Source organism: Athene noctua, chromosome 1 (genome assembly GCF_965140245.1).
Source record: "Athene noctua chromosome 1, bAthNoc1.hap1.1, whole genome shotgun sequence".
Classification (NCBI taxonomy): Eukaryota; Metazoa; Chordata; class Aves; order Strigiformes; family Strigidae; genus Athene; species Athene noctua.
In genome coordinates this window covers 159,400,726-159,425,661 of record NC_134037.1, presented here as the reverse complement: position 1 = coordinate 159,425,661, position 24,936 = coordinate 159,400,726, and the positions used below count along the sequence as shown (strand labels likewise).

Here is a 24,936-nt window from a genome sequence, read left to right as displayed (position 1 = left end):
GAAAATGAGAACACTGAAAAACCTAAGCTTACTGGGATGAAGGGGGAAACAGCTAATGCTTTTTCATCCTAAAATACCTTTCCCTAACTGGAATTTCAAATAAACAAATAATCTTCTAATTTCTAAGAAACTGTTTGTTTGGTGCCATCCATGCTTGCTTCAATTACAATCAATAATTGATATATATTACATATCAATTATAATAGATATAATTTATATCATTTTATTTTGGTCTGCTGAGATGATTGTTATTCCACTTTTAGTAGTGAATTCTGACAAGTAGCCCACATAGCACTAGAAATGCAGCTCCTAAATGCTTATTTCTTCCATGTGGGTTACAAGGCAAGTTGTAAAGGTAAGAAAGAGTTGTGTCTCAACATAACAGATCTATTATGAGCAATGTTTTTTTTTTTTTTTTTAATAGTAAAGACTCCCAGCTCATTTAGATCATTAGTAGCAAATACCTGAAGCTATTCAATAGACAAAATGTTTCCACACGTTTTCACATTCAGCTGTGCTGAACTAAACAAGCATTTTTCCTACTGTTTCTGAACAATCATTTCGGTGCCAGCAACCTGAAAATTACTATAAATAGAAATTTTATTACTATCTGCTGTCCAGCAGTTGTTTTGTAAGTCAAGAACTGTTGGCAATTAAAAACTAATGCACTGCAGGTAGCTTCAGCTGTTTCTGCTAACACAACTACTTAGATGAGGATTTCAGCTGTTCCTGATACAGAGTTATCTCCTCTTCTAAACTGCCTTTATTTTTGTTAAGTAACTGCATAAGCGAGTTGCTTACAACTTCAATCAATAAAAAAAAATTATCTTTGGATTCTTTCTTTCTTTCTCATCATAGACAGTTACGGTGACATCACCTACAAAAAGAACCTACTTGGATGTTGTGTGTCACAAACCACAAATGCATGAACCAATTCCTCTTTTCCCAGGTGAATGAGAACTGTTTCATGGGTTAGATACATCTTCTGATACTACTGCCATTAGCACCATTTAATTTTGGTTTCCAGAAAACCAGTTCGAGTAAAGAACAATTTGAATTAAAGACAGTCATTCAATATTTGTTTCTTCCCCCTCAGCATTTTTTAACATTAGTTTCAAATTATTAATGGCTGAGATGTCAATACTCTAGTTACAAGATGATAAAATTTCAGTTTGGTGTCTGATCAGATGCTGTCAGCTCTAAAGCTGAAATAATGATGCAAAAATATAATTGATTCATGTCTAATGTGTTAGGTCCTGCATTACAGTTCTCAAAACCAATCAATCATGCCTTTGCTTGAATTATTAAGTAATCTTCTGTTTAGCATCAAGAATTACATTTCCAAAAGAAAAAAAAATTGTACAGTTATCAAACCAAATAAATTGTCAAGTCCCAATACAGGTATATCAAAACCACCTTTAAGAATATGTGTGATCTTGAAAAACAAACCCTCCCACTCCAGTCTAAAAATATTCCCCGTAGACCTGTGAGCATGGATCTTACATCATGCTGCTTAAAAAAAAAAAATTAAAAAAAAAATCCATAAACCTATGTCAGCAAACCTTGTATCATCCTCCTTTCACTATCAGTCAGTGGAGCCTTATGTCAGCAGGTCGACAGTTGCAAGCTGTTAGTTTTTAATTCCCAGTACAAAAATTTCAGTCCGAGAGTGGGAATCGCAAAATAAACTCTCACTAGCACGAGGATACTAATAACTATAAACACAAACAAAAGGTCCTCAATTAATATGATACTGAACAGTTCTAAGTGTACTTTAAAAGGTCAACAATCTATTGAAATGTCAAAAAAATTCTTTTCAATCTATTACGTGCTGTTGCTGCTGAGCTAAGCATAAACATTTTGAAATCAAGTGATCTGGTAGGTTTAAAGATGACAAAATATTTCAGTCTTTAATTTACCAGTCCAGATGCAGGAGGTCAGAGGTATAATGAGGATATTTCTATTGAGACACAACTTAAAAATAAGGTAACAGCAGTATAATCAGAATTTTATCTTCTTTTTAAAAAGGACAGTACTAATCATTTTGTCAGTGGGCCACTAAAAGTGGGGCTATTTGCAAGAATGAAACAAAGTCCAAAGTCTATAGATCAACAGGAACCTTTCCAATCTAAACACAGCTAAAAGCATAAAACCATTTTACAGGGCTCCATTTTGTCCTACTATTAATTTCCCATCATTTTTATCAAAGCCCCATTTTGAAATTTACAACTAAGATGTTAAAGAAAGCTGTCACTGTAATGAAGAACAGCGTTCCATTTAAAAGTAGAACCACATAGCCAAGTATTGTGTCAAAAATGCATTTTCAGAAAATAAGGTAAGTCTGCCTTCTTCCTGTAATGAGCTTGTGATCTTAAGAGTAATGAGAATAAAGTGCATGTATTCATCTTTAAACTGCACCTGAATGACATTAGAAATTACTTTCTGAAAAATTAAGAAGTCAAAAGGCATTAGCTGGATAACATTTTTATTTTACTATATTGACATTTTATGCACAAATATTTTAGAGTAAAAATAGAAAATAATTGTTTCATGTAAAATTACCAAAAAAATGCAAAACACAAAAGAAATACATAGTTATTAGCAGAGTATAAGTGTCTTTATTTAAAGAGTAAAAAGTATGCAAAAACCCTTCCATTTTACAAAAAAATGGGAATATTCTATGTTTTCCTTCTGGCAGCAACAGAACAACCTTTGACAATATATTCTACATCTTTTATTTTATTGAAGACATCAAGTTAGTCACAGATTTTTCCCTTAACTACAGAGAATGTGACAGTGATTTTATACCGTTTGAAAGATTCCATCTTTACTAATTAGGACATGGTGGAAAAGCAGATGATCCCACAACAAAGAACCCAAAGGACTATCATACCTACTGAAAAGCTGCAAAATAATAATAAGATGTATTTACAAAGAAAGTGTGATATCAGAAACTTCCCCTAGGGGGCCTATAATGTAACAAGAACATGCAGGGGGATAAAGTATTGATAGAACATTTCAATTTTGCAGTTAGTTTATCCTCCCACAGTCCAGTTTGATCTAGAAAGCTGTTATTTTAAGCTTCTCTTCTTTTTATACTGTGTTTTAACTAAAAAGGCCTCTCATGAACTCTGCTAAATAAAACTAGCTACTTGCATTGGACTTCTGCTCGGTAATGAGCAGTGTTACACACATAGTTGCTGCCACCGAATTATCAGCTTCATCATATTCTTCGTAAGCAAACCTGCGTCTATCTGCGTAAGTCACCTGAAACACCTGCCAGCTTGTGGGATCAGACTACTGTAACAGTAATAAATGGATTGTTGGTTGACCTCTCGTGACAGATGCATTTACATGTTTTACTCAGGGCTTGAGATGTAAAAAAAACCCAAAAAAACCAAAAACCAAACCAGCACACTCAGTAGATGGAGTGCTTTAAGAGTTCAAGAATGAAAACAAGAGTTACTGAAAGAATATGGCAAAAAAAAAAAAAAGTACAATAGCGATGGTGAAAAAAAGTACGCTAGAACTACATGCAACATTTCTAGTTAAGTAAAAACTATCTGCCAATGAACATCCACCTACAAATGAAAAGCTTTGTCCTCAAAGCATCTTTAAAATATACATGAGTCTTCTGTGTTCTTTGCCCTCTGCCTGCAAGTATGACCCTTCCTCTTCAGACCAAGAGCGACAGCCCAGTGCTCTCGCTACTCAGTATAAACACATTTTATGTTTAGAACCTCACTGTACGAGCACTTTTGATTTAAGACTTAAGAGTAGCTCAATCCTCCATAGAATGAAAGGTTTTCCCTTATAAATCTGCATTTTAGTAGTTCAAGTGTTACCAAGGGGTTTTCATAAAAAGCTGGAAAATATGCATGGTGACATAGTATTTATACTGTTAGGAACATGAAGGGGCAAAAGCAAACCCAAAATAACACCCATTATCAGCCATCAAAAGAAATAATCTAATAGGTATCATTACAGAAGCTCAAAAGTTGCAGCTGACTTTTTACTGCACATGTGTTTGCATAAAGTACTCTCTGTAGCTCAGAATTCAGGATACATTCCAAGTACTTCTGTTCGTCATCCAGACTTCAAATTGCTCCCACCTCTGGAGCGTGCATTTGATTTTTGTGAAACTTCAAAAACATCACTTGAAGTTCAGAAAGAATTAATTTTAAATAAAAAATACATCTTTCTATTTTAATATATGACAGACTGTACAATAATTTGGAAATCAAACTGCAGTTCTCTGTAAAACTATTTTCAACTTGCATTTTGATTCTAAAAAGGGACTACTGACTGTGATTAACTGAAGTCTTCAGTTACTAAGGTTGACTACCACGTAGGCATAAGCACCTTATAGAATAGCGCATTAAAACTCCCCACCAAAACAAACTACTCTTTGGGTGAGGCCTATTTTTTCAAGTTTTCAAATCACCTGACAGGGGTGGCAGCAGGGGAAGAAGTTTGTCTTCACTTTTTGCTAAATGGTTAGCATTAACAATGTCTTTCAAAACAGGTACTTGCCCTCATATATGCATATTATCTACACATTACAATGAAATACTCATAATTGGCTTTTCACCTAAGCCAGATCTAAACCTGGATCTCCTTCTTCAGCACTGATCTTCAGTTCGGTCTAGTCTTAGTTTTCTTCGCTAAAAAACACAGAAGCTATTTTAAGAACCTGATGCTTTATCACGTTTAATGTGCCTTTCAGCTCTGCTTGATTAAATGAGAATAATGAACACGTTTAACTTCGAAAGCATCAAATGCCATTTGGTAGTTCAGCAGAGAACAAAAGACTGGACAGGACTGAGTTGAGACAACTGATCAGCCTGCTTGCAGTAGGTACTTCATTTTTATTAAAAGCGCTGCAAAAATTACTTTGTACAGCTGTGGAGACAGAGCGCTGACCAGTTCAACCCTTCTCACCAATTTCAGATTGCATACCACAGAGGCCCTGATTCGAAGTTGTAGAAGTTGTGGTGATCCCTTAACTTATATTGAAATATATGCTGTTAAAAGATCCAAATTTATGCAAGTCCCAGTTCTTTACAGAAAATCATGCTCTATGTTGTACTGTCAAGAAGCAAAAGAAGTTTCCAATTCTGCTAAAGGTTAAGAGCAGCAATTGCTCTGGTTACATAGGAAAGGCCTCATGCTTCCGCTTTCAGGTCCTAGTGCTTAATTATCTTTCTCTGTTTGGAGGGATGCGGTAGCTAGTGCCACTGCTGTAACTGGCTGTGCAATGCCATGGAGCTGCATCTTGGCTAGTTTCTTCTGTTCACATTCTGTGACCAACCGATTCAACTCTGCTGCGCTATATCCAATGAGAGTTTTCAAGTCGCAGACAAATTTGTACACAAACCTCTTGCCTTGCACTTTGCAGATCATGTCTCCATCATAGTAATACCTATAAAAAAAAAAAAATCAATATAAATTTTCAGCATCTGCAACTTCCGTATGAATTGGTTATTTATTTAAGGTCACTTGGAGGCCAAAATATTAGTCTTTTTCTCATCAAGACTCTCATATAATAAATATGTTATTATATATTATAACTAAAAACTATGAATACTTCTTACATTGTGTCACAAAAAAAATTATTAGACTGGGCAGAAATGCAGTAAAGATAACAAAGTCTATACGACCCACTATACTTCAGAGGCATTATAAAACTTTAGGTGATACCAATAAAACAGAAGTTAGAATTTTACGGTTTTGTTGCTGTTCTTGTCTCACTGAAGGCATTAATAAAACACATCGTATTTCTCATTAAAATACCCAAGTGGCTGGGACATAACTTGGACTTGATGAGCCTAACAAGCATGAGATAAATTTGGAAAAAATCTAAACCAACCAACAACAAAAAAAGAAACACCAACTAACCAACCAAACAAAAAACCCCACACAATTTCATTTCCTCAAAATCCTCACCCAAATGTAGTACAAATGAGCCCAGATTTCTTGACTGTCTACAACTCAATCCTCTGAGTGACATGCTTATAAAGCAAAGATGATTCTCCTTCATGAGCAAAATCAAGTCAATTAAAAGACTAACTTCTGCCTCCCAGCCCTAGTGGAAAAGGAATCAATTACTAAGAATCCAATCAAATTTCTTCAGACACCTCAAATTCTGAAAAAAACCCCTTTTAATTTCTGACTTTTGAGGGTCAGGATCTAAGCAACAGGACCAAAGCAAAGACAGGATGAGAGATTAGACTATATAGAAAAAGCACTGCTCTATTTTTTCACCTTGCCCTCGTTTCTATACTGCTTGGTTTTCCTACAGCTGGACAGAAGAGCTAGCACATTTCTCAATAATACCAACATCATTTTCTTTATTAACAAACAATTGACACAGTAATTTCAGCACATTAGTAAACAAAATGTACCACCATTTAATAAAACTTTAGCTTAGCAACAGTGTTTATCATGGGAGTAGCAAGAAGAATTAAATATCCCTTCAGACATTCAAGTGTTAGAAAACATGTCAATATTGATGCAGCTGCCAAAATGGCAACATTTTGAGGAATGTGATTTCTGTAATTCTGTGAATAAAATATAAATGCAAAACTTCTCTAATAGTGATTTATGCAAATTACTGTGCAGACATCTGTTTAATATCCCAGTGATAAAAACATTATTCTAAAGTTCTTCAGCTGCCTTCGAGATCTTCTGTGGTGTTTGTTGACAAAACCCAAACCACATTAGCATCATTTACATCATTTTTATGTTCCAGAAAGTTTTCACATATACCTTCAGTACACAAACATATAGATTCACAGAACCCGGTTGGAAATATGGGAATGGTATAGCAACAATACAGGCTGGGGAGCAGGTCTACTGGAAAGGCCCTGCTTCGGGCAAAAAGTTGGACCAGAGACCTCCTGAGGCCCTTCCCGCCCAAGGGATTCTGTGATCCTACAAAAAAAGTAACATTCTAATTTAATATATAAATAATGCAAGAACAGCCAAACAAGACCAGACTAAAATCTGTCCAGAACAGGTTATAGACTCCAACAGACCAAAAAAGGATGCCTAAGGAAAAGCATGGAAGTACAGTAAGTATATATCAATGCTCTTCTCCTTGCTTCCAATGATCTGGGGCTCAGGAACTTCCAGAAGTTGTGTCTTTCCATACCTAATATCCTTCAAAATATTTCTTTTTCATTAATTTGTCCACTTTCCTCTCAAGCTCATATAATAATTCTGGCATGCACAATACTGTGCCTAAAGAAGTTACAAGATAAACAAAAGGGAATAGTTAAGCTGTTTATCTGGTGCCTGACAGTTTCTTCTGATTCCTCCTGTTCATGTAAACGAGTAGTAATTCTTTACTGACTCTGCACCATTCCTGGTCTTTTAGACCTTGATCTCCCCCAGTGAAAGTGAAAATTCAGCATTACACATATTGATGTTATTTAAATCCTCCCTAAAAGACTAAAGAAAGCCAGAATATGGCAACTTTACCATCATTTCTCATAGCATTTTTAAATATAAGTTGATGGGGTTTTTTTTAAACAATGCTAGATGAGTTTACTTCCATTAAAAAAAAAAGCCAAAAGTGGAAATGCTAAAAAGTCAATCTTAGATCTCAGACTTCAACCAATACGCATCTTCATCTAAAAACAGTTCCTAAAACTGCTTCAATAATTTGAAGGATTAGGCAGTAAATACCTTTTTTGAAAACTAGTCAAGAGAAATAGATTTAACCATATCAGAATAAGAAATAAGAAGTTCAGTCTTAATGATTTCAGAGAACTTGGATAAATCTTCAAATTATTCCAGGGGCCAAAATAATCAGGGAAAAAAAGTCTAAAATTCAGGTACTTGCATTCTTCCCTCTCTTCAAGCACATCACCTACAGTGATTCAATAACAGAAGTCCCTTTTACCAACGTCAAACTACAAAATCACGATGGAATAAAGACAGCCTGAAAAGTTTCCATTTCTTCAGATGATAAAAGTTCATTGTGTTGGAATTTCAGCAACTATTGAAACTTACCTGTCAACTGTATTTTTCAATTTAACATCCCTACTTTAAGAACAATGGAATATATCAATGAACATCTGAACTTAGAAAAAGTTTTTTTACATACAGAAAAAATTGTTACATACAGAAAACTACTACCAATTATGTAATTACAGGAACGTATCCACTTCATACTGTTACTGATTTTATTATCAACTGAAATTAAATTGGTTTGATTTTAATATAAGTATAGAATTAAGAGATATTTTAGTAAAAATCATTTTACATTATTGTATTTTGAATCTAACAACCGACTGCTACTGTAAAATTCCCTGTACAGCCCTGTACCAAGGCTGAAGGGATTGGTTGTAATTGTTTAGTAGGAACAGTTAGAACCTAGGTAACAAAATACAAGATGGTTTGTAAACTGATTTATAATACATACATAAGACTAGAAGAATGCAAGTAGTTGTCAAGGTCCAGGATTAATGGGAACTGAGGGCAGTAACCGTAACAGCTTGCAGGTACCTGCCAAGTAAACTATGTCCTTAAGCTAAAGGTAATTCCGGCAGGGGGAGATTGCGACCACCGACTCATGGGCCACCTACTCACATTACACCCCAGACCATTTCTAGACATTTCTAAGCTTTACTGCGCAGATTCAGAAATAGGAGGAGAATATGTTAATGATTTATTGGAGATTGTACGTTTATGTACAGATACTTAATGAATATGTATGAGTAAGTTCTATATAAGGTGTATGATTCTGGTGCCTGGCACGTGTTGTTGGTGAGAGCACTCCCCTACACGTCCGGCCGTCAATAAAGAAGTGTCTGCTTATCTGCATCAAATTGGTGTCGATAAGTTATTTTATCCCAGTTTTCGGTGACAATACCATAACAAGAACAAGAGGAACACGAACAAATAAACTGTGAAATATAAAAATAAGTCAATAATTGAGAGTATTCACAGATTTCTGTATCTTTCACCAATAATCAATATTGTTTGGCATACTACTGAAAACATAAATGCTGAAGATACATCACAAAGAAATATTTCTGAAAGTGTGCTACCCAAATTAACTATCATGTCAGTGTTTAATAATCTTAAAAAAAAAATATTTTCAAGAAGTTATTGTATTGGCTTCTTTAAAAAAAAAACATGAAAAAAAACCCAAGAAAAAAAAAAACGAAAAAACCCAGGAAAAAAAACAAACAAACACAAGGAAAAAAAAAAAAAAAAACAAAACAACCCAGAAAAAAAAACACCAAGAAAAACAAAAACAAGGAAAAAAAAAGAAAGAAAAAAACCCCAACAAATACCTTGCTCCTAAAACTAGTATGATCTGAAGGGAAGGCATAGCTTCAGAAGATCTGTTTATCCCTTTACTAAAAAAAGCTGCAAGTCTTGCGTTATGTTAAAGTATCCAAGTGGAAGCAAATTACTTCATACCTGATCAGTTCCTAAAGTTAGTCTTACCTCAAAGCCCGACTAAGCTTCTCATAGTTCATTGTGGGTTTGTTTTTGCGCTGCCCCCATTTTTGCGCAACCAGTTCAGGCTGATTCAATTTAAACTCTCCTTCATCACCAACCCAAGAAATACAGTCCCGAGCATCTTTGTCAGTGAGAAGTTCTAATAAAAACTGCCACAACTGGATCTGGCCATTGTTTCCTGTTGACATAGGAATAGCAAGATACATTTCAATTAGTGCTTTTTATGTTCCCCTCACAGCTAAAAATTTCCAACTAACATATTAAAGTAGACCAACATATAATATATGATGGAAGGAAAACTTGCTCTTAATTTCTTCTAATTATTATTTTTAAAACATTTTCTTGCAAATACATCAGTATTAATCTATTAAAAAAAGAAACTGATGAATACAGAAAAAAATAAACAACATTTCTCATAAATCTGTCCCTAGAACGTACAAAAATTACATAACGCTACACACAGTCATTTAGACACACATCTATCCAGTAGAACAACAGATTTAGCAAGAGCTGCTTATTCCTCTTCAGGCATATAAACACACACACACACACACATATATGCAACAGAAGCTGTTTTTATAAAAAATAGCTTAGTCTCCAATTTTCATGAAATATTAGAAATAAAAGAAAAACCAAACTTCAGCTTACATCAATTTAACATCTTTCATGTCCAATTATTAAGATTTTGTAAGGAAAAGAATGTTGTTTTCGCATAATAAGCCTGATGGGAATGGCAAGAGCAATTCACCAGAGCAATTAACGAGAGCAATTCACAACCATTGAAATCCCTGGCCTGGGGCTAGAAGACGTGTGTCTTTTTGTCAACTGTGATGACCCAGTACTTAGAAACGGCTTTAGATGGATGCAGTTACCAAAAGACATGGGGAACCTGAATTTCGAACTTTTCTGTCTTAGTACGCTTGCGTGATGAGCTCATGCATATTAACTTCTCCGCCCTGGACAAAGCCAAGGTTCGTTTCCATGAACATGCGACGTATGAACACATACATGAAGGGACGTATCGGTAGGCGGTTCAGAAAGTCTGTACACCCTGTAGTACTCAGCCAATGAGGAGTCAGGGGACGGAACTCGCGGTCGGGAGAAAGGGATATAAACCACTGCATATAAACATGGCTGTTAGGCGCGTCCGCCTGGTTGGGGCGCCCGGTCTTGCAAGAATAGAGAGTGCTTCAGACCGCATCCTGTCTGAGCCGTTAATAACTGGCAACTGAGCGTTTCTCACAATTTCTTTTTAACTCGAGTATCTGCAGTTAAATTCCTAAATTTTCAATGAGATACAGATAGCAGACCTCATGTCTGAAGAGAGAAACAGAGTATTCCCCACTGATGTCAGCTGGTAACATCTTGGCCTAAGAATCCCAAATGACATTATAATAGACTCTTATGGAGAGTTTAACCAAGCAAAAATTCAAGGGGAAGGAGAGGAAAGGATTTAACAGAAAAATTCACAACAGTGGAGAACCAAAGCAAAAAAATGACAGCAACAACAAAAAGAAATGAAGATGAATTATTAATAATCAAAGAGTATGTACAAATAACAGTAGTTGCAAAAATAAACTGCAGATTTACTGTGCAGTTTTCTAGAAGGTGCATTCATTTAACAAAACAAGAAATCTGAAACTTGCCAAATTCTGAAGTCATGAAACTGGGGGGTAGGGTGGGGAGTGGAAAGGAAGAGGACGAGAAAGTAGTAGCTAGGCTAGAATTCTACAACACACAGTTTATTTTCTCCCCTTTCTGGAAATGAAAAGTGGAAAGAAGTTAAAAGCATTAATAAATGCTATGCAGTGGTTTGAGAGGGCAGACTGTTAAGTCACAGGAAGAGAACGGTTTTATTAATTTTATTTACCGCAGGACTGAAAAGCTGCAGCACCACATTAACACAGTACCTCTGTGAACTAACCAACCTGCCAGGTCTGCCTGGGCTTGTGAAGTATTTTGTAGCTATGGTCCCCTGCATACCACATGGATTTCTAAAACCTCACGTTTAGAGTGACAAAAACATGTTCTACAAAACTGTAATTCAAATTAATGAGTAACTGTTTACTGCATTTGCATTTAAAAATAATGGAGACAATACCCGTTCTGTTCCCAGGGGAGCTTCTATCTTCCCCAGAGATCCTTGGAGCTCTCTGTACTTTAGCTGCCTTTGCGCTGCTGTTTATTACTTTAATGGTGGTTGGGGTAGCAGGCTGTACAGATGCTGGAATAATCTGCACAGCTGTAAAGCAGAGAACATTGCAGAACATCAATTATAAATTGCTGGCACAGAAATAGGCATATATTATTTATTACCTGTATTATCATAACATCTAGGAGCTATTTTTTTTTCCTTTGCTAAAAAGACACACTGTATAAATCACAATGCTAAGAATAATGCAAAGACTTCTTACAGCAGACACTGTGGTTTTAGACTTGTAGTAGAGATGCCACATTACACATGAAACATCAGCTTTAGTTTACTATCATCATGTCTATTCATGTTTCTATTAAAAAAAAAAACCCTCATGCCTTCGTTGTCATCTTTATGCTGTTCCCATATGGTCTGCCCTAATGCACTTTTCTCTATAGTCACTGTACGATCCACCACAGCTGCTATTCAAACAGCAATTAAATACCCTTCTATTGCAATGGTATAAGAGGATGCAATGCATAGTCTATCTATTTAACATATAAGCTGCTTATAAGTCTTCTGAAAATTGATTTATTTTAATAATTGATGACACCGCTTCAGCTGGAAGAATGAGTTTCAAATAAGTGGAAAGTTATTTCAATGTATTTTTCCTAGTACTGGTTTCTAAGGAAATCCTGCCTTCCACGCTCCTGTTCAGCTTCTGGAAACACTCTTGAAATCATAACATTTTAATGTATCTATTCATTAATGCAATATATAACCTAAAAAACCAGAACAACTCAAGACCTCAAATATGTATCCTAGGCAGCTTATTTCAAGACAGTGGAAAATTTATCATCCAAAGTGAGAGTTAGAAACTTTCAAAGTTCAGATCATACACCACCTTTTAGCCAGTAACAAAATATCAAGAAATCGATCATTTTGCTTTTAAGTTTAAACTATGCCCTCTTCCCCTCATCAAGGAACACTGCTCTCTCTCAAGTGAATTTCTAAATGTTGTACTATTATAGCACTGAACCAAAGTACAGTGCTAAGCCTGCAAACAGTTAATTGTGTGAATTAATTGCTGACAGAAGTACTTACGCTGATCAATAGTAACAGTTGCTATTTCTCCAGAGTGTTCTTGGCTAGCCAACACATCTGCAAATTAGGAAGAAATAATAAGCAAGTTTTTATTTAACCCACAAATTTCAAGTCACCCAAAGATCAAAACTTCTCATGTTTCATAGAGGAAAAAAGTGAAAATCTAGTATCAGTTTTCAAGAGACATGCATAGCTCATGGTCTTATGAATAGAGACACTTAATATCTGATACAGAGAAATAACCACTTTTCTTGCAAATTATTTACTTATAGCAACATATGATGATTTCTGAACGTTGTCTAAGAATCCTGCTTGTCCAGACTTGTTCTGTGGATTCAGTGTAGCTTACCAAATAGCTTGGGGATTGGCTATGATAAGAAAGTAGCAGGTAGCCCGGGGGTATGAATTAAAAGCAAAGCCCTGAATGGGCACTTAGGCAAACAAACTTGAACAAAAGGACTCAGAGATGCTGTCTAGAGAGGATGATCTTGCCGATTTAGAAAGTAGACACCTGGACTTTGCTTAACAGCACATGCCCTGGAGAGAGCGGACACTGTGAAGAAGACCATGTACTTCTCCCCTTGAATAATTATAATAATCACACCTATTCCCTGAACTAATTGTAATAACCCAGCCCTTCCTAATGAATATGTGTGTTCTGGTGTAATAAATATCTGGCTGCTTGCCAGAGACGGTGTGCAAGCTTTGTGGAGAAATCCCCTTGCACCCCGGCCGGAATAAACATGCCTGCTTTATAACTCTCTCTTGAGTTGTAGTTTGTTTCCGTGCATCAATTTTGGCACCCCAGATGGGACCGGGAGGAATAACCCAAATTAAAGTCTCCTTTCGTATGAATGAGTTAGATGCTTGGAAGGAGGTAGTGACAAACTACCGGGATGACCCACAAGGGGACACAAAAAGATTTGAACTAGGATCCTGATTAGAAAGATACAGACTTAATGCTAGATGCTATGACAGAAACAGAGAAACAATCAGTTTTGAAAACAGCTAGCCTCTTATTATGTTTTGAAGCAACATTTAACACCTATGGACAAAGATTTTATAACTGGTTGGAGCAACTGGCCAGACTGAAAAGGCTTTCTTTATGCAGCCTATAAAGTATAAATTAGGAAAACAAAGAGGTATACATAAGTTTCTTTATTTGCCTTGATTCCCTAAACCATTACTAGGGAGAGAACTGTTAGAACAACTAGGAACAAAGATTGGTTTTAGTGCCAAAGAAACTGAGTCTAAAATAAAGGAAGATCAATTAATCAAACTTTTAAGTTTGTTTTTTTTACAGACTGAAAAGGAGAGCACAATACCAACAGAAATTTTGGACCAGGTATATCCAGGAGTGTGGGCTTCTGGAATACCAGGTAAGGCTAAGAATGTTAAATTAATAGAAATCAAATTAAAACCAGGAGCTGCTCCGGTGAGGATTAAACAATATCCTTTCTGTGCAGAAGATCAGATAGGGATAAAACCAATTATTGCTAAATTTTTGAAATTCGGACTGTTAATTGAATGTGTAAGGGAAAGAACGTTGTTTTCCCATATTCAGCCTGATGGGAATGGCAAGAGCAATTCACCAAAGCAATTAACGAGAGCAATTCACAACCATTGAAATTTCTGGCCTGGGGTGAGAAGACAGGTAGTTCTTTTGTCAACTGTGATGACCAGTACTTAGAACTGGCTTTAGATAGATGCAGATGATGAGCTCATGCATATTAACTTCTCCACCCTGGAGAAAGCAAAGGTTCATTTCCATGAACATGCGATGTAATAACACATACATGTAGGTGGTTCGGGAAGTCTGTACACCCTGCAGTACTCAGCCAGTGAGGAATCAGGGGAGGGAACTCACAGTCGGGAGAAAGGGATATAAACCATTGCACGATGGCTGTTAGGCGCGTCCACCTGGTTGGGGTGCCCGGTCTTGCAAGAACGTAATAAAGAGTGCTTCACACCGCATCCTGTCTGAGCCATTGATAATTGGTAACTGAGCGTTTCTCAGAATTGCAAACCAGGGTATAGTACCCATATCTTACTTGTAAAGAAATGTGATGGCAAGTGTTATAGATTAGTTCAGGATTTAAGGGCAATAAACAAAATTGTGTAAGACCTATATCCTATAGTGGTAAATCTTTATATTTTGTTAACTAAATTAAAAGGAGTTCAAATATGATTTACTGTATTGGATCTAAAAGATGCCTTTTCCTGCCTGGCCTTAGCAAAAGAAAGCCAGAAGCTATTTGCTTTTGAATGAGGAAACCCTGATACAGGGAGAACCCCCTCCCCCCCCCAATAACCCTGGTTAACCTGGACAGTGTTACCACAAGGTTTTAAAAACAGCCCCACTATCTCTGGGTATCATTGGCCTGGGAATTTGAAACCTGGAGCCCGCCCTCACCAGGAGGAATTTTACTACAATCTATAGGTGACCTTTTCATAGCCACAAGGATGAAGGAAGATTGTTTACAATGGACTGTCAGTTTGCTTAACTTTCTGGGACTTAGTGGATATCGAGTCTCTCAACAGACAGCTCAACTGGTCCAGCAGCAAGTGACCTACTTAGGATTCGGGATTCCAGGAGAACAACAGAGCTGAGAACGGAAAGAGGCCACCTGTCGCACAAATGAGCCCAGAACAGTAAAAGAACTCCGAACTTTCCTTGGGATGACAGGTTGGTGCCGACTGTGGATCACTAACGTTGTGAATCCAGCCTCTTTTCTCAGAGGGACCACATCAGAGCCTGTAACCTGTGACTGTCTGGAGATCATGGAAGCCATTTTCTCCAGTAGACCTGACTTAAAAGAAGAACCACTTGAGAATGCTGAAGGCACCTGGTTCACGGATGGAAGCAGCTTCATAAAACAGGGAAAACCGCAAGGCAGGATACACTGTGACCACCACTTCTGAAGTAATAGAAGCTAAACCATTGCCAGTAGCGACTTCTGCTCAGAAGGCTGAAATAATTGCCTTGACCAGAGCTTTAAAACTGGCAAAAGGGAAAAAGATTAATATATGGACAGATTCAAAATATGCTTTTGGAGTAGTACATGCTCATGGTGCCGTATTGAAAGAACGAGCATTACTCACAGCACAAAGAAAACAAATAAAACATGCGGAGGAAATTTTAAGGCTGCTAGAAGCCATAAAACTCCCCGAAAAAGTACCCATCATGCACTGTTGAGGGCATCAAAACAGTAACACTAAACAGGAAATTGGAAATAAGTTGGCAGCTTGAAAGGCCAGACAGGCTGCAAAAATGACAACCATAGCATTAGCTTTGGTCCCAGACAGTAAAACTTTCAATCCTAAACTCAGATTTGAAACCTAAATATTCAAAGGAGGATCAAAAATTGATTAATGATCTAAAAGGTAATAAAGAAAAAGATGAATGGTTTTATATTCCAGATGGGCAAATAATAGTGCCTTCTAAGATACAACAGAAGTTAGATTTAGGTGAACATAAGAAAACACTGGGGAGCAGATGCTCTATACAAGAAGTTAAATTAAAAAAAAAAAAGACTATGCTGTTTACACAAAAAACCCCAAACAAAACAAAAACCACAAGCCAAACACATCAAGTAAGATTCAAAATGGAGTTATAGGGAAAGGTAATAGTCCGGGACAACACTGGCAAACAGGTTTTTCTGAACTCCCAAGAAAAAGGGGTGTCAGTACTTATTGGTATTAACAGATACCTTCTCAGGTTGGCCAAATGCATTCCCATGCAGAACTAGTAAGTGTTATTGAATGAAATAATTTCTCAATCTGAAGTGCTGACAGTGAGACATGATGTTGACCTCACATGGGGGGACTGAGCACAGTTATGAATTGTAGTTGTTGTACACATATAGATGAAACCGGAAAAATAAATGTAGATTTAGGAATAATATTGCAATAATTAAGTATTTTGCAGGAGATATGAAAGGACGATGCTTCTTTAATCTTTGAAGAAATATGGAACAAGCTTACTTCATGGTTACCAAACTTCAAATGGTTAAAACAATTACTTGCATCGATCATAGGAATAGACTGGCAATTACATACTCCATACAGCCCACAAGCAAGTGGTCAAGTAGGGAAGATGAATCATTTAATTAAATCACAAATAGTAAAACTAGGTCAGGAGGTCGGATTGCCTTGGCCCCAATCATTGTCTTTAGTACTTTTGAGACTCAGAACCAAACCCAGAACTGAGGAGGGATAAGTTATTTTGAAATAGTATATGGGAGACCATATATGATACAGGCAGGGACATCAACTTAGATTGGGAATGAAATATTAACTGATTATGTTATAAGCCTACAAAAACAGCTGTGGGAAATAGAGAAATTGGTCCTAGGGACCAGAGCTCGAGGTCTGGACAGGCCTGTACACAACATTAAACCAGGTGATATATATATATATATATATTAGATCTTTTTCAGATTCACCTCTGGAACCAAAGTGGGAGGGTCCATTTCAGGTGGTGTTGACATCCCATACAGCAATCAAGATTAAAGAACAATTATCATGGATACATCCACTCAAGTCAAAGGAGTCCCAAAACAGCAATGGGAATCAAAATCAACTGGACCCCTAAGACTCCGAATCCAACAAAAGGATGGACACTGATTATCAACACGGTTGGACTATGGGTAGGGACCATAGATGAATGGGATCAAAACTCTTATCTGAAAATGACTCAAACAATTGCAGAAAGTTTTAACCTCTCTGATTGTTGTGTATGCACTGCTCTCCCCAGAGGAAATTTAGAGACTCCACTCTTTAGAATTCCAGTGTCTTATAACAAATGGAGTTGGCCCCACAATATCTTAAATAACTCCACTTTGCCCACAGGGGATAACATAATCTGGAATATGGGTACTAGTTGTGGCCCTGGCCAACAGGAGAGCCAATTACCCTCAGGGGAAACCATATGTTGGGGTTCCCAGAGCCCACTGCTTCCTGAGGAATCAGTCCCCAATTACTCTTGTGGGAACAAAAATGGCTATCCACTTAAATTTGATTTGCAAATATTAGAAAAGCAAATCATCAGTACACAAAATAATAAGACTGCCCTGAAGATTTCCTTTAAAAAAAATAACCAAATTTCAAATAAGAGAAACACTCCATGACACCCTTAATAGCACTTGTCTACCAGCTATACTGAAAGGACTGTGGTTCAGCTGTTCTTATGACTGTATCCCTGATGGTCACTGGTGGTTGTGTGGGGATGTAAGGGCAAGGAAATCTCTGCCTAAATATTGGGATGAGGATTGCACCCTGGGATATGTGATTCCCCAGGACAAAATATATAACCACTCACATCCCCCATCTGGACTTATATGGACCCCTTGGCAGAAGATGCGTAGGGATCTAGAAAACCCTCTTATAAAAAGACCAACAGCTTATCACAGTTCTGTAAGATGGCTCTTTCCTCAATTAGGAGTCAGTGAATTAGAAAAAGCCATAGTAAATATTTTGGCTACAATGGAAAAAATAGTAAATTCCACTGTAGATGACGTCCAGGGCTACAAGTAGAAATTTCCTCACTTAGTAGTCTTACAAAATCATATGGGTTTAGGTTTAATAACAGCTAAAGAGGAAGGAGTATGTTTGATAATAAATCAAAGCTGCTGCTCATACATCAACCAAGGTAAAAGAATGGAAACAGATATGACCCAAATATGGCAGCAGTCAAAAATACTACACCAAAAAACTCAGGACAATACATCATTAGGATTTACAAACCTATGGGAGAAACTCACATCTTGGCTACCAGACCTAACATGGTTAAAGCAGCTCTTTATAGCCTGTGTTTTAATAATTATTATAGGAATATTGATATGTTGCATGTTACAGTGTTTTATGTGGATATGCAATTACCAGCAACCATTATGAAGACCGGAAAAGACATCAGCTATGCCAAAAGGTGGAGAGTGGTGCATACTTTGCCAAAACCCTTAAAGGGAATGGCATGATATAGCAAAAGAATTTGCATAGGTAAAAGAAAAGGGGGGAACTGATACAGAGAAATAACCACTTTTCTTGCAAATTATTTACTTATAGCAACATATGATGATTTCTGAACGTTGTCTAAGAATCCTGCTTGTCCAGACTTGTTCTGTGGATTCAGTGTAGCTTACCAAATAGCTTGGGGATTGGCTATGATAAGAAAGTAGCAGGTAGCCCGGGGGTATGAATTAAAAGGACAACTCACAGACAGCAGAAGCAAAGCCCTGAATGGGCACTTAGGCAAACAAACTTGAACAAAAGGACTCAGAGATGCTGTCTAGAGAGGATGATCTTGCCGATTTAGGAAGTAGACACCTGGACTTTGCTTAACAGCACTGCCCTGGAGAGAGCGGACACTGTGAAGAAGACCATGTACTTCTCCCCTTGAATAATTATAATAATCACACCTATTCCCTGAACTAATTGTAATAACCCAGCCCTTCCTAATGAATATGTATGTTCTGGTGTAATAAATATTTGGCTGCTTGCCAGAGACGGTGTGCAAGCTTTGTGGAGAAATCCCCTTGCACCCCGGCCGGAATAAACATGCCTGCTTTATAACTCTGAGTTGTGGAGTTTGTTTCCGCGCGTCAATCTGTCACTAAATTTTTAGAAACAAAGATGTACGTGGTGAATTTCAAGGTATCTCATGCATTCTCCATCCCCTAACACCTTTAGCTATATCATGTAAATGAAGATGGAAAGAGTTTTTAGTCTGTCCAGTTACATCTAAGCATGGTAAATCTGAAATGCAAATATACATTATTGTATTACACACATAAAACACATCACTTATCGGTTTTGTTGTGTACAATCTAACGATTTAATTGCCTGTGCTTAATAATCTTCACTTCTATATGAGGGAGATGTTACATTAAATAACTTACAATCGATATTTAATTATAAAACTGTCAAAATCAGGAGATGCACAAACTAAAAATCTTTATTAAAACAAAGGAGGAATCATCAGTCATTAATGCCTCCCTATTAGTTATCAAGTTTGATGAAAGACGGGCAATGTTTAGTATGCAGACATGTTTCATAATGGCAGACATTCTCACTAATATCTCCTGTTATCTTGTATCGATGCCCTCATTTTTACTGCCAATATTAAATAGAGGAAAACCAACTGTTCACAATTGGTTTCATCTTAAAAAAAAAAAAAAAAGAAAAGAAAGAAGTGGGGACAGGGAATAAGCAAAAGTAAAATCTCCCATACACTTTCGAAGAAGCTCCAAATGGCTCCAGAGGATTTCTCCTCTCAGGACACGCTGGAAGAAGTCTTCTTGACTGAGGTTGCAGAGCTCCCGCCCGGAAATACTGAGGGCATTGAGGTCAATGTCAGTCATGCTGAACTCCTTCATCACCCACACCACCCAGTGGAGCACCTGGTCTGTCGACCACTGCACCGGGTCTGGGAAAAGAGAGACAAAACTGCAAATCATCCCATTTTATACTGCAAGGCTGCTCCTCGCTGAAGATACAGAGCTAGCCTTTATTGTAATTGATAACAAGAATTAAATACAAGTGGCTTCTGATCCACAGCTTTCAAACGAGTGTAACCCAGAGCTCACTTTTTTGTATGACTGTTTCTGAAGGCCTTTTAAGAAACTTTATTTAGGGGGGGGTCTTCTTATCTATTTATTTTTTAAAAACAGCCTTTCAGGCCAGTGAGTGCTGCTATTTAGTTAAAGTCCAATGATAGTATGTTTTCAACTATACAATAACTTCCATGAAAGAAAATACAGAGCATTGAGAAGTGTAGTTACCATGACCAAATCTGACTGGATGGAAAGTTGTCCTCTCTTAAAATGCTGATGCAGTGGTGTTGCTTGGTGGGGAGATGGAAAGGGCAAAAGAGGGATTTTCTTTAGCAAAACTTTTTACATCAGAACTACACCTGACATTTCTCAAACACTGAAAATAATTACTTTTCTTTTTCCATACGTCTGTAGTTTCAAAAAAAGAGTAGTCTCACACCAGGATGCTTTTCCTCAAATATGTTGATCAGCATGTGATTACGACTAAATACTACATTCTAAATACATTCACATTATCCCAGTTTCTAAACTATTTAAAATCATCATCATACTGGGTTTGGCTGAGATGGAGTTAATTTTCTTTATAGCAGCCCATGTGGTCCTGTGTTTTAGGTTGGTGACCAAAACAGTGTTGGTAGCACACGTTTTAATTACTGCTGAAGCTGTGCTTGCACAGAGTCAAGGTGTGACTGACTAAAGCCCGAGAGGTGGAACATGACAATGGAAGAAGGTTAAGAGGAGATGGGCAAGGGTGAAGTGCCCACGCAGCTCAGAATAATGCAAAGCAGCTGACTTTAGCTCAACAAAAAGGAGGTGGAGGGGCGTCTTGGTTTTAGACAAAGACCTATCAACAGCTAAGTTGGATCAACTGGTGGTGTAGATGTCTCCCCCTGGGTCAGCCAGACCAGCATGGGGGGAGTGAATATGCTGCTTAGCCCAACACAGAATACACAAACCAAATGCCTAGCAAAGGAATATCGAAGAGAGAGACAGGCTTGGGCTGGTTTCAACCCACGTATTCCTTCCTGGCAACTGGGGACACCCAACGTCGTGATGGTGAGCATATTATATAGAGACTGGTTGTGGGAGTCACATTGGTATTGTGACTGAACAGTGTACTGCAACTGCTGTATTTTTTCTAAGTGTAACTTACCTCTGTACTGTGTTTTTAGTATAATTTGTATTACTCTGCTAAATCAGAAATCCCATGTAACATCAACCATCTTCAAGTAAATTTGATATTAAACATTACACCCTCCATGCATGGAGTATCTAAAAGAGACTGGTCAGAGAGTACTGGATTCCAACAAGCCCTCTTCTGTTTCTCACTTGGCCACCCCAGTGAGTAGACTGGGGATGCACAAGGAACTGGGAGGGGACAGAGCCAGGACAGCTTAATAAATTGTTTTTATATTGACCCATGATTTTTTTTTTTTTTTTAAACTGGCTTGTCCCTTTTGATCCTTTTCCTCATGCCTATGGAGGGGAAGAGAGCAAGTGACTGAATGGAGGCTCACCTGCCAGCTGGGGTCAACCCATCACATGGGTGGGCTAATAAACATGCACAATATATATAAAAATATAAAACAGTAAGTGTAATACACCAGATTTAGAAAGATCATATTAAATAAACCATTAAACGAACATTTGGTACAGCAGGACCCAATGCATGCCTGTATTTGAATCAAACAAGCCACAGCATCAAGTGTTGGGATGCCTGTCTGACACTTCACCAGAACACAACACACACATTATTTAAATGCCAGTGCCAAACACAGAGAAGTACAGACAATTCATACAGTGGAGGAACACATAGAAATGGTAATAAATAATCAACTCAAGATATGTGCAATACATGCTTTGCTGACTTGAGACATTTTAACCTAAAAAGTCTGTTGTTTCAAACAGTGTGAATAAGCTAGAAAGAGGATGGGTCAATCTAAGCATCATGTTCAAAACTTCAATATAAAAACTTCAAAGCTTAATATATGCAATATAATAAAACATGCCAGCAAGTATGAACTGGAAATGGAAACTAAAGAAGGGACATTTACTTTCACTATCTCAAGGGCAAAAACCAAGGGCAGAACGATTACGTATTTTTAAATTACAATACCCCAAACAGATGTCTCCTTGAGAAGTTTTTATTTTAAGAATTAAAAAGAAAACAAAGCTTTCTAAATCTATAAACTTCACCTAGGAGTCACAAATTCCACTTTGCTTAATAAAGAACAGTAACACTGCATTATTTTTCAGTGAAGCTACCTAAAATTATGGAATGTAATCCTTTGGGAAAAGCCACACCAAAAGGGTTTTGGTCTTCAAAACGTTATCAGCAGTTAATTTTTATTAAAAAGCTGCTAATTTGCTCTCATGACAGAACACAATCTGCAAAGTAACATGAATCATTACTTTCTCTAACCAGTCAGTCCATGGTTTCCAAGCTTTCTGCTGCTCCCTTCTTCTTATTTCTCATAACAATTAAAGTTTTCCTTCTTTGCTTCTTTGCCATGGTACCAATTTTTTTTATTCTATTAGAGGAAATACCTTTAACAGCTAAGAATTTGTAATATCTAGTAAAAGCCACCAAAACATAAAACAAAGAGAAAGCCACAACATTTTAAAGACCTGCTAAAAGCTGATTTTCCATCTGCAGCAAAACAGAGAAACCTGTAAGGATGAAGATACAGAACCTCTACCATTCTGGATGATTATTTACTGACTGGACTTGACTTTTAATACCAACATATCCTGTCTTTTGAAAAGATTTAATGAATAATTTCACAGAACCAAGACTCACAACTCTGAAGGAAACTCACCTTTTTATCTTTTAAGATGTATATTTATAAATGGGGGGACAGACAGTCAACTTTTTGGGGGACTGCGTAAGAACCTTAAGAACATCCTTTATTCTCAGAAACTCCTGACTGCATCATAACATAGAACTTAGTGGTGTCTTATTTCAAACCAAGTCCTTTCAACATCAACTCAGATAACATTTAAAGTTTTATTCTTTCTAGGAAGGCAGTTTAGCACATTTTTCTGATATCAAGAAACACTATTATTTTTAATACAGAGATCTCTGCCATAACGAACTAGTATGATTTTCCTGGAAAATGCACACTCCCATGACACAAAAGACATTAAACTTTTTGAAAAGTCACAGTTGCAGGTTATAAGATTTTCTTAAAACTTTAAGAAGGTTGATGCTTTATTAACATTATTCAACACAACAACAACAATTAGTTTTAAGTAATTTTCTTTTTATATTAATGGGAGAGCAGGCTGAAAAATATCAGTCTGCTCCTGATAACATCTCAAGATTAATTTTTTTTCAAACATTTTGCATCGAATCTCTGATAATCAACAGACATAGCATGATGAAAACTATTTTGGAGGTGTTTGGCAATGAGGACAACAAAAAGGCATGAAAAAGTCACCGCTTTAGTTATCAAAAATACGTCCAAAATACTGGCAAGCTGCAAAGATATGTGATTTCACTGGAACTCAAACACTTCCAAATGGAACTCTTAAACACTTCTAAATTCCCACTTGCCAAATATATTCCAGTTTTGTAGGTCTGCTTAGATACTACAGCTTCATGTGCTGAATATGCCTTCACAGTACGTATCTGCAAGTCACAAGCAACTCGGATAATTTTCTGAATGTAATGTAGGTTTACAACCCACAGTTTCAGTTCAATCCTAAACAGGCATTCAAAGATGCTTTTTCTAAGCTAACATTAAATTAGCAGTCTGCTGAGTAACAACATTAATTCAAAAGAGATGATGATCAACAAGAATACATATACTCAGTTCTGAATCATCTTTTTCCAGTATGCTGAAGTATGGCTTTCCATGCAAAATCTGATTTAATACTATACTCAGCATCCTACAATCTGTGAACAATTTGTTTCAGTATCTTTAGAGGCAACCCCCACCAAGTACTGAGTCTAGTTCATATTCAGACACACATGAAGAGCTTTATCACTAACATACACGTTATTAAGGAGGGGAGGAGGAAGAAAACTGCTTTCTAAAAACTGCAGTAACAAGAAGGTCATGGAGCAAAAAGCACTATTTTAATAAAACTATTACAAGCTTTGATTCTACTTCTCTTTAGGTTTCTCTTATGCAGATATTTGCACTGTACTTACCCATACCATAAGAAGCCTTCTCTGATGTATTGGAGCACTTTAATCATATAACCAAAATTATTTATAATTTATGAAAATACACCGATCCTCCAAACAGAAGAACCCAGCCCTTACCTGAACACATACATAAACGCACACACACACAGAGTATTATTACCATAGGGTATTCCAAGGCGCTCCTGCTCCTTTCGGTAGCCTTCCAGCGCTGCAGCCCATCGTGTCACTTGTTCAGAGGTTTCGTCTGAAATTGTTGTAATATGTTTTGTTCCATCCAAGGTTATCACTTGAGCTTCCTCAACAAGGTGAGCTTCAGCCTCTGCATGATGAGCATCTGGATCAATCACTACTTCTACAGTCTCCACAGGCTTCACAATTTCAAGGATGTTTAATTTGGGCTCTATCCCTAGGTAGAGAAAGAACAAACAGAAAACATAAAGACAGCAATGCAAATACAACAAAAACATTGTTTTAAAGCATTCTGATTACTAGGTGTTAGCATGCTTAGGAAAGAAGCA

General features: G+C 37.0%; 2 protein-coding genes across 8 annotated transcripts in view; one reads left to right on the top strand and one right to left on the bottom strand.

The window, feature by feature from the left end:
• Positions 1-2,477: 2,477 nt before the first annotated feature.
• GABPA (GA binding protein transcription factor subunit alpha) overlaps positions 2,478-24,936 on the bottom strand; it is a 34,148-nt gene continuing 11,689 nt past the window's right edge. For all 7 annotated transcript variants that reach the window (XM_074902263.1, XM_074902243.1, XM_074902294.1 and 4 more), the window contains 6 exons: positions 24,579-24,824; positions 19,944-20,138; positions 12,716-12,772; positions 11,579-11,719; positions 9,463-9,655; positions 2,478-5,422 (listed from right to left, as the gene is read on the bottom strand). In XM_074902263.1, the coding sequence (XP_074758364.1) occupies positions 5,194-5,422; positions 9,463-9,655; positions 11,579-11,719; positions 12,716-12,772; positions 19,944-20,138; positions 24,579-24,824 (1,061 nt within the window). In that variant the 3' untranslated portion in view covers positions 2,478-5,193. The remainder of the gene's footprint in view (positions 5,423-9,462; positions 9,656-11,578; positions 11,720-12,715; positions 12,773-19,943; positions 20,139-24,578; positions 24,825-24,936) is intronic.
• LOC141971251 (endogenous retroviral envelope protein HEMO-like) lies at positions 13,566-18,610 on the top strand. The gene is given in 3 exon segments (XM_074928466.1): positions 13,566-13,592; positions 14,019-14,094; positions 17,871-18,610. Coding segments are annotated over 3 exon segments (843 nt in total).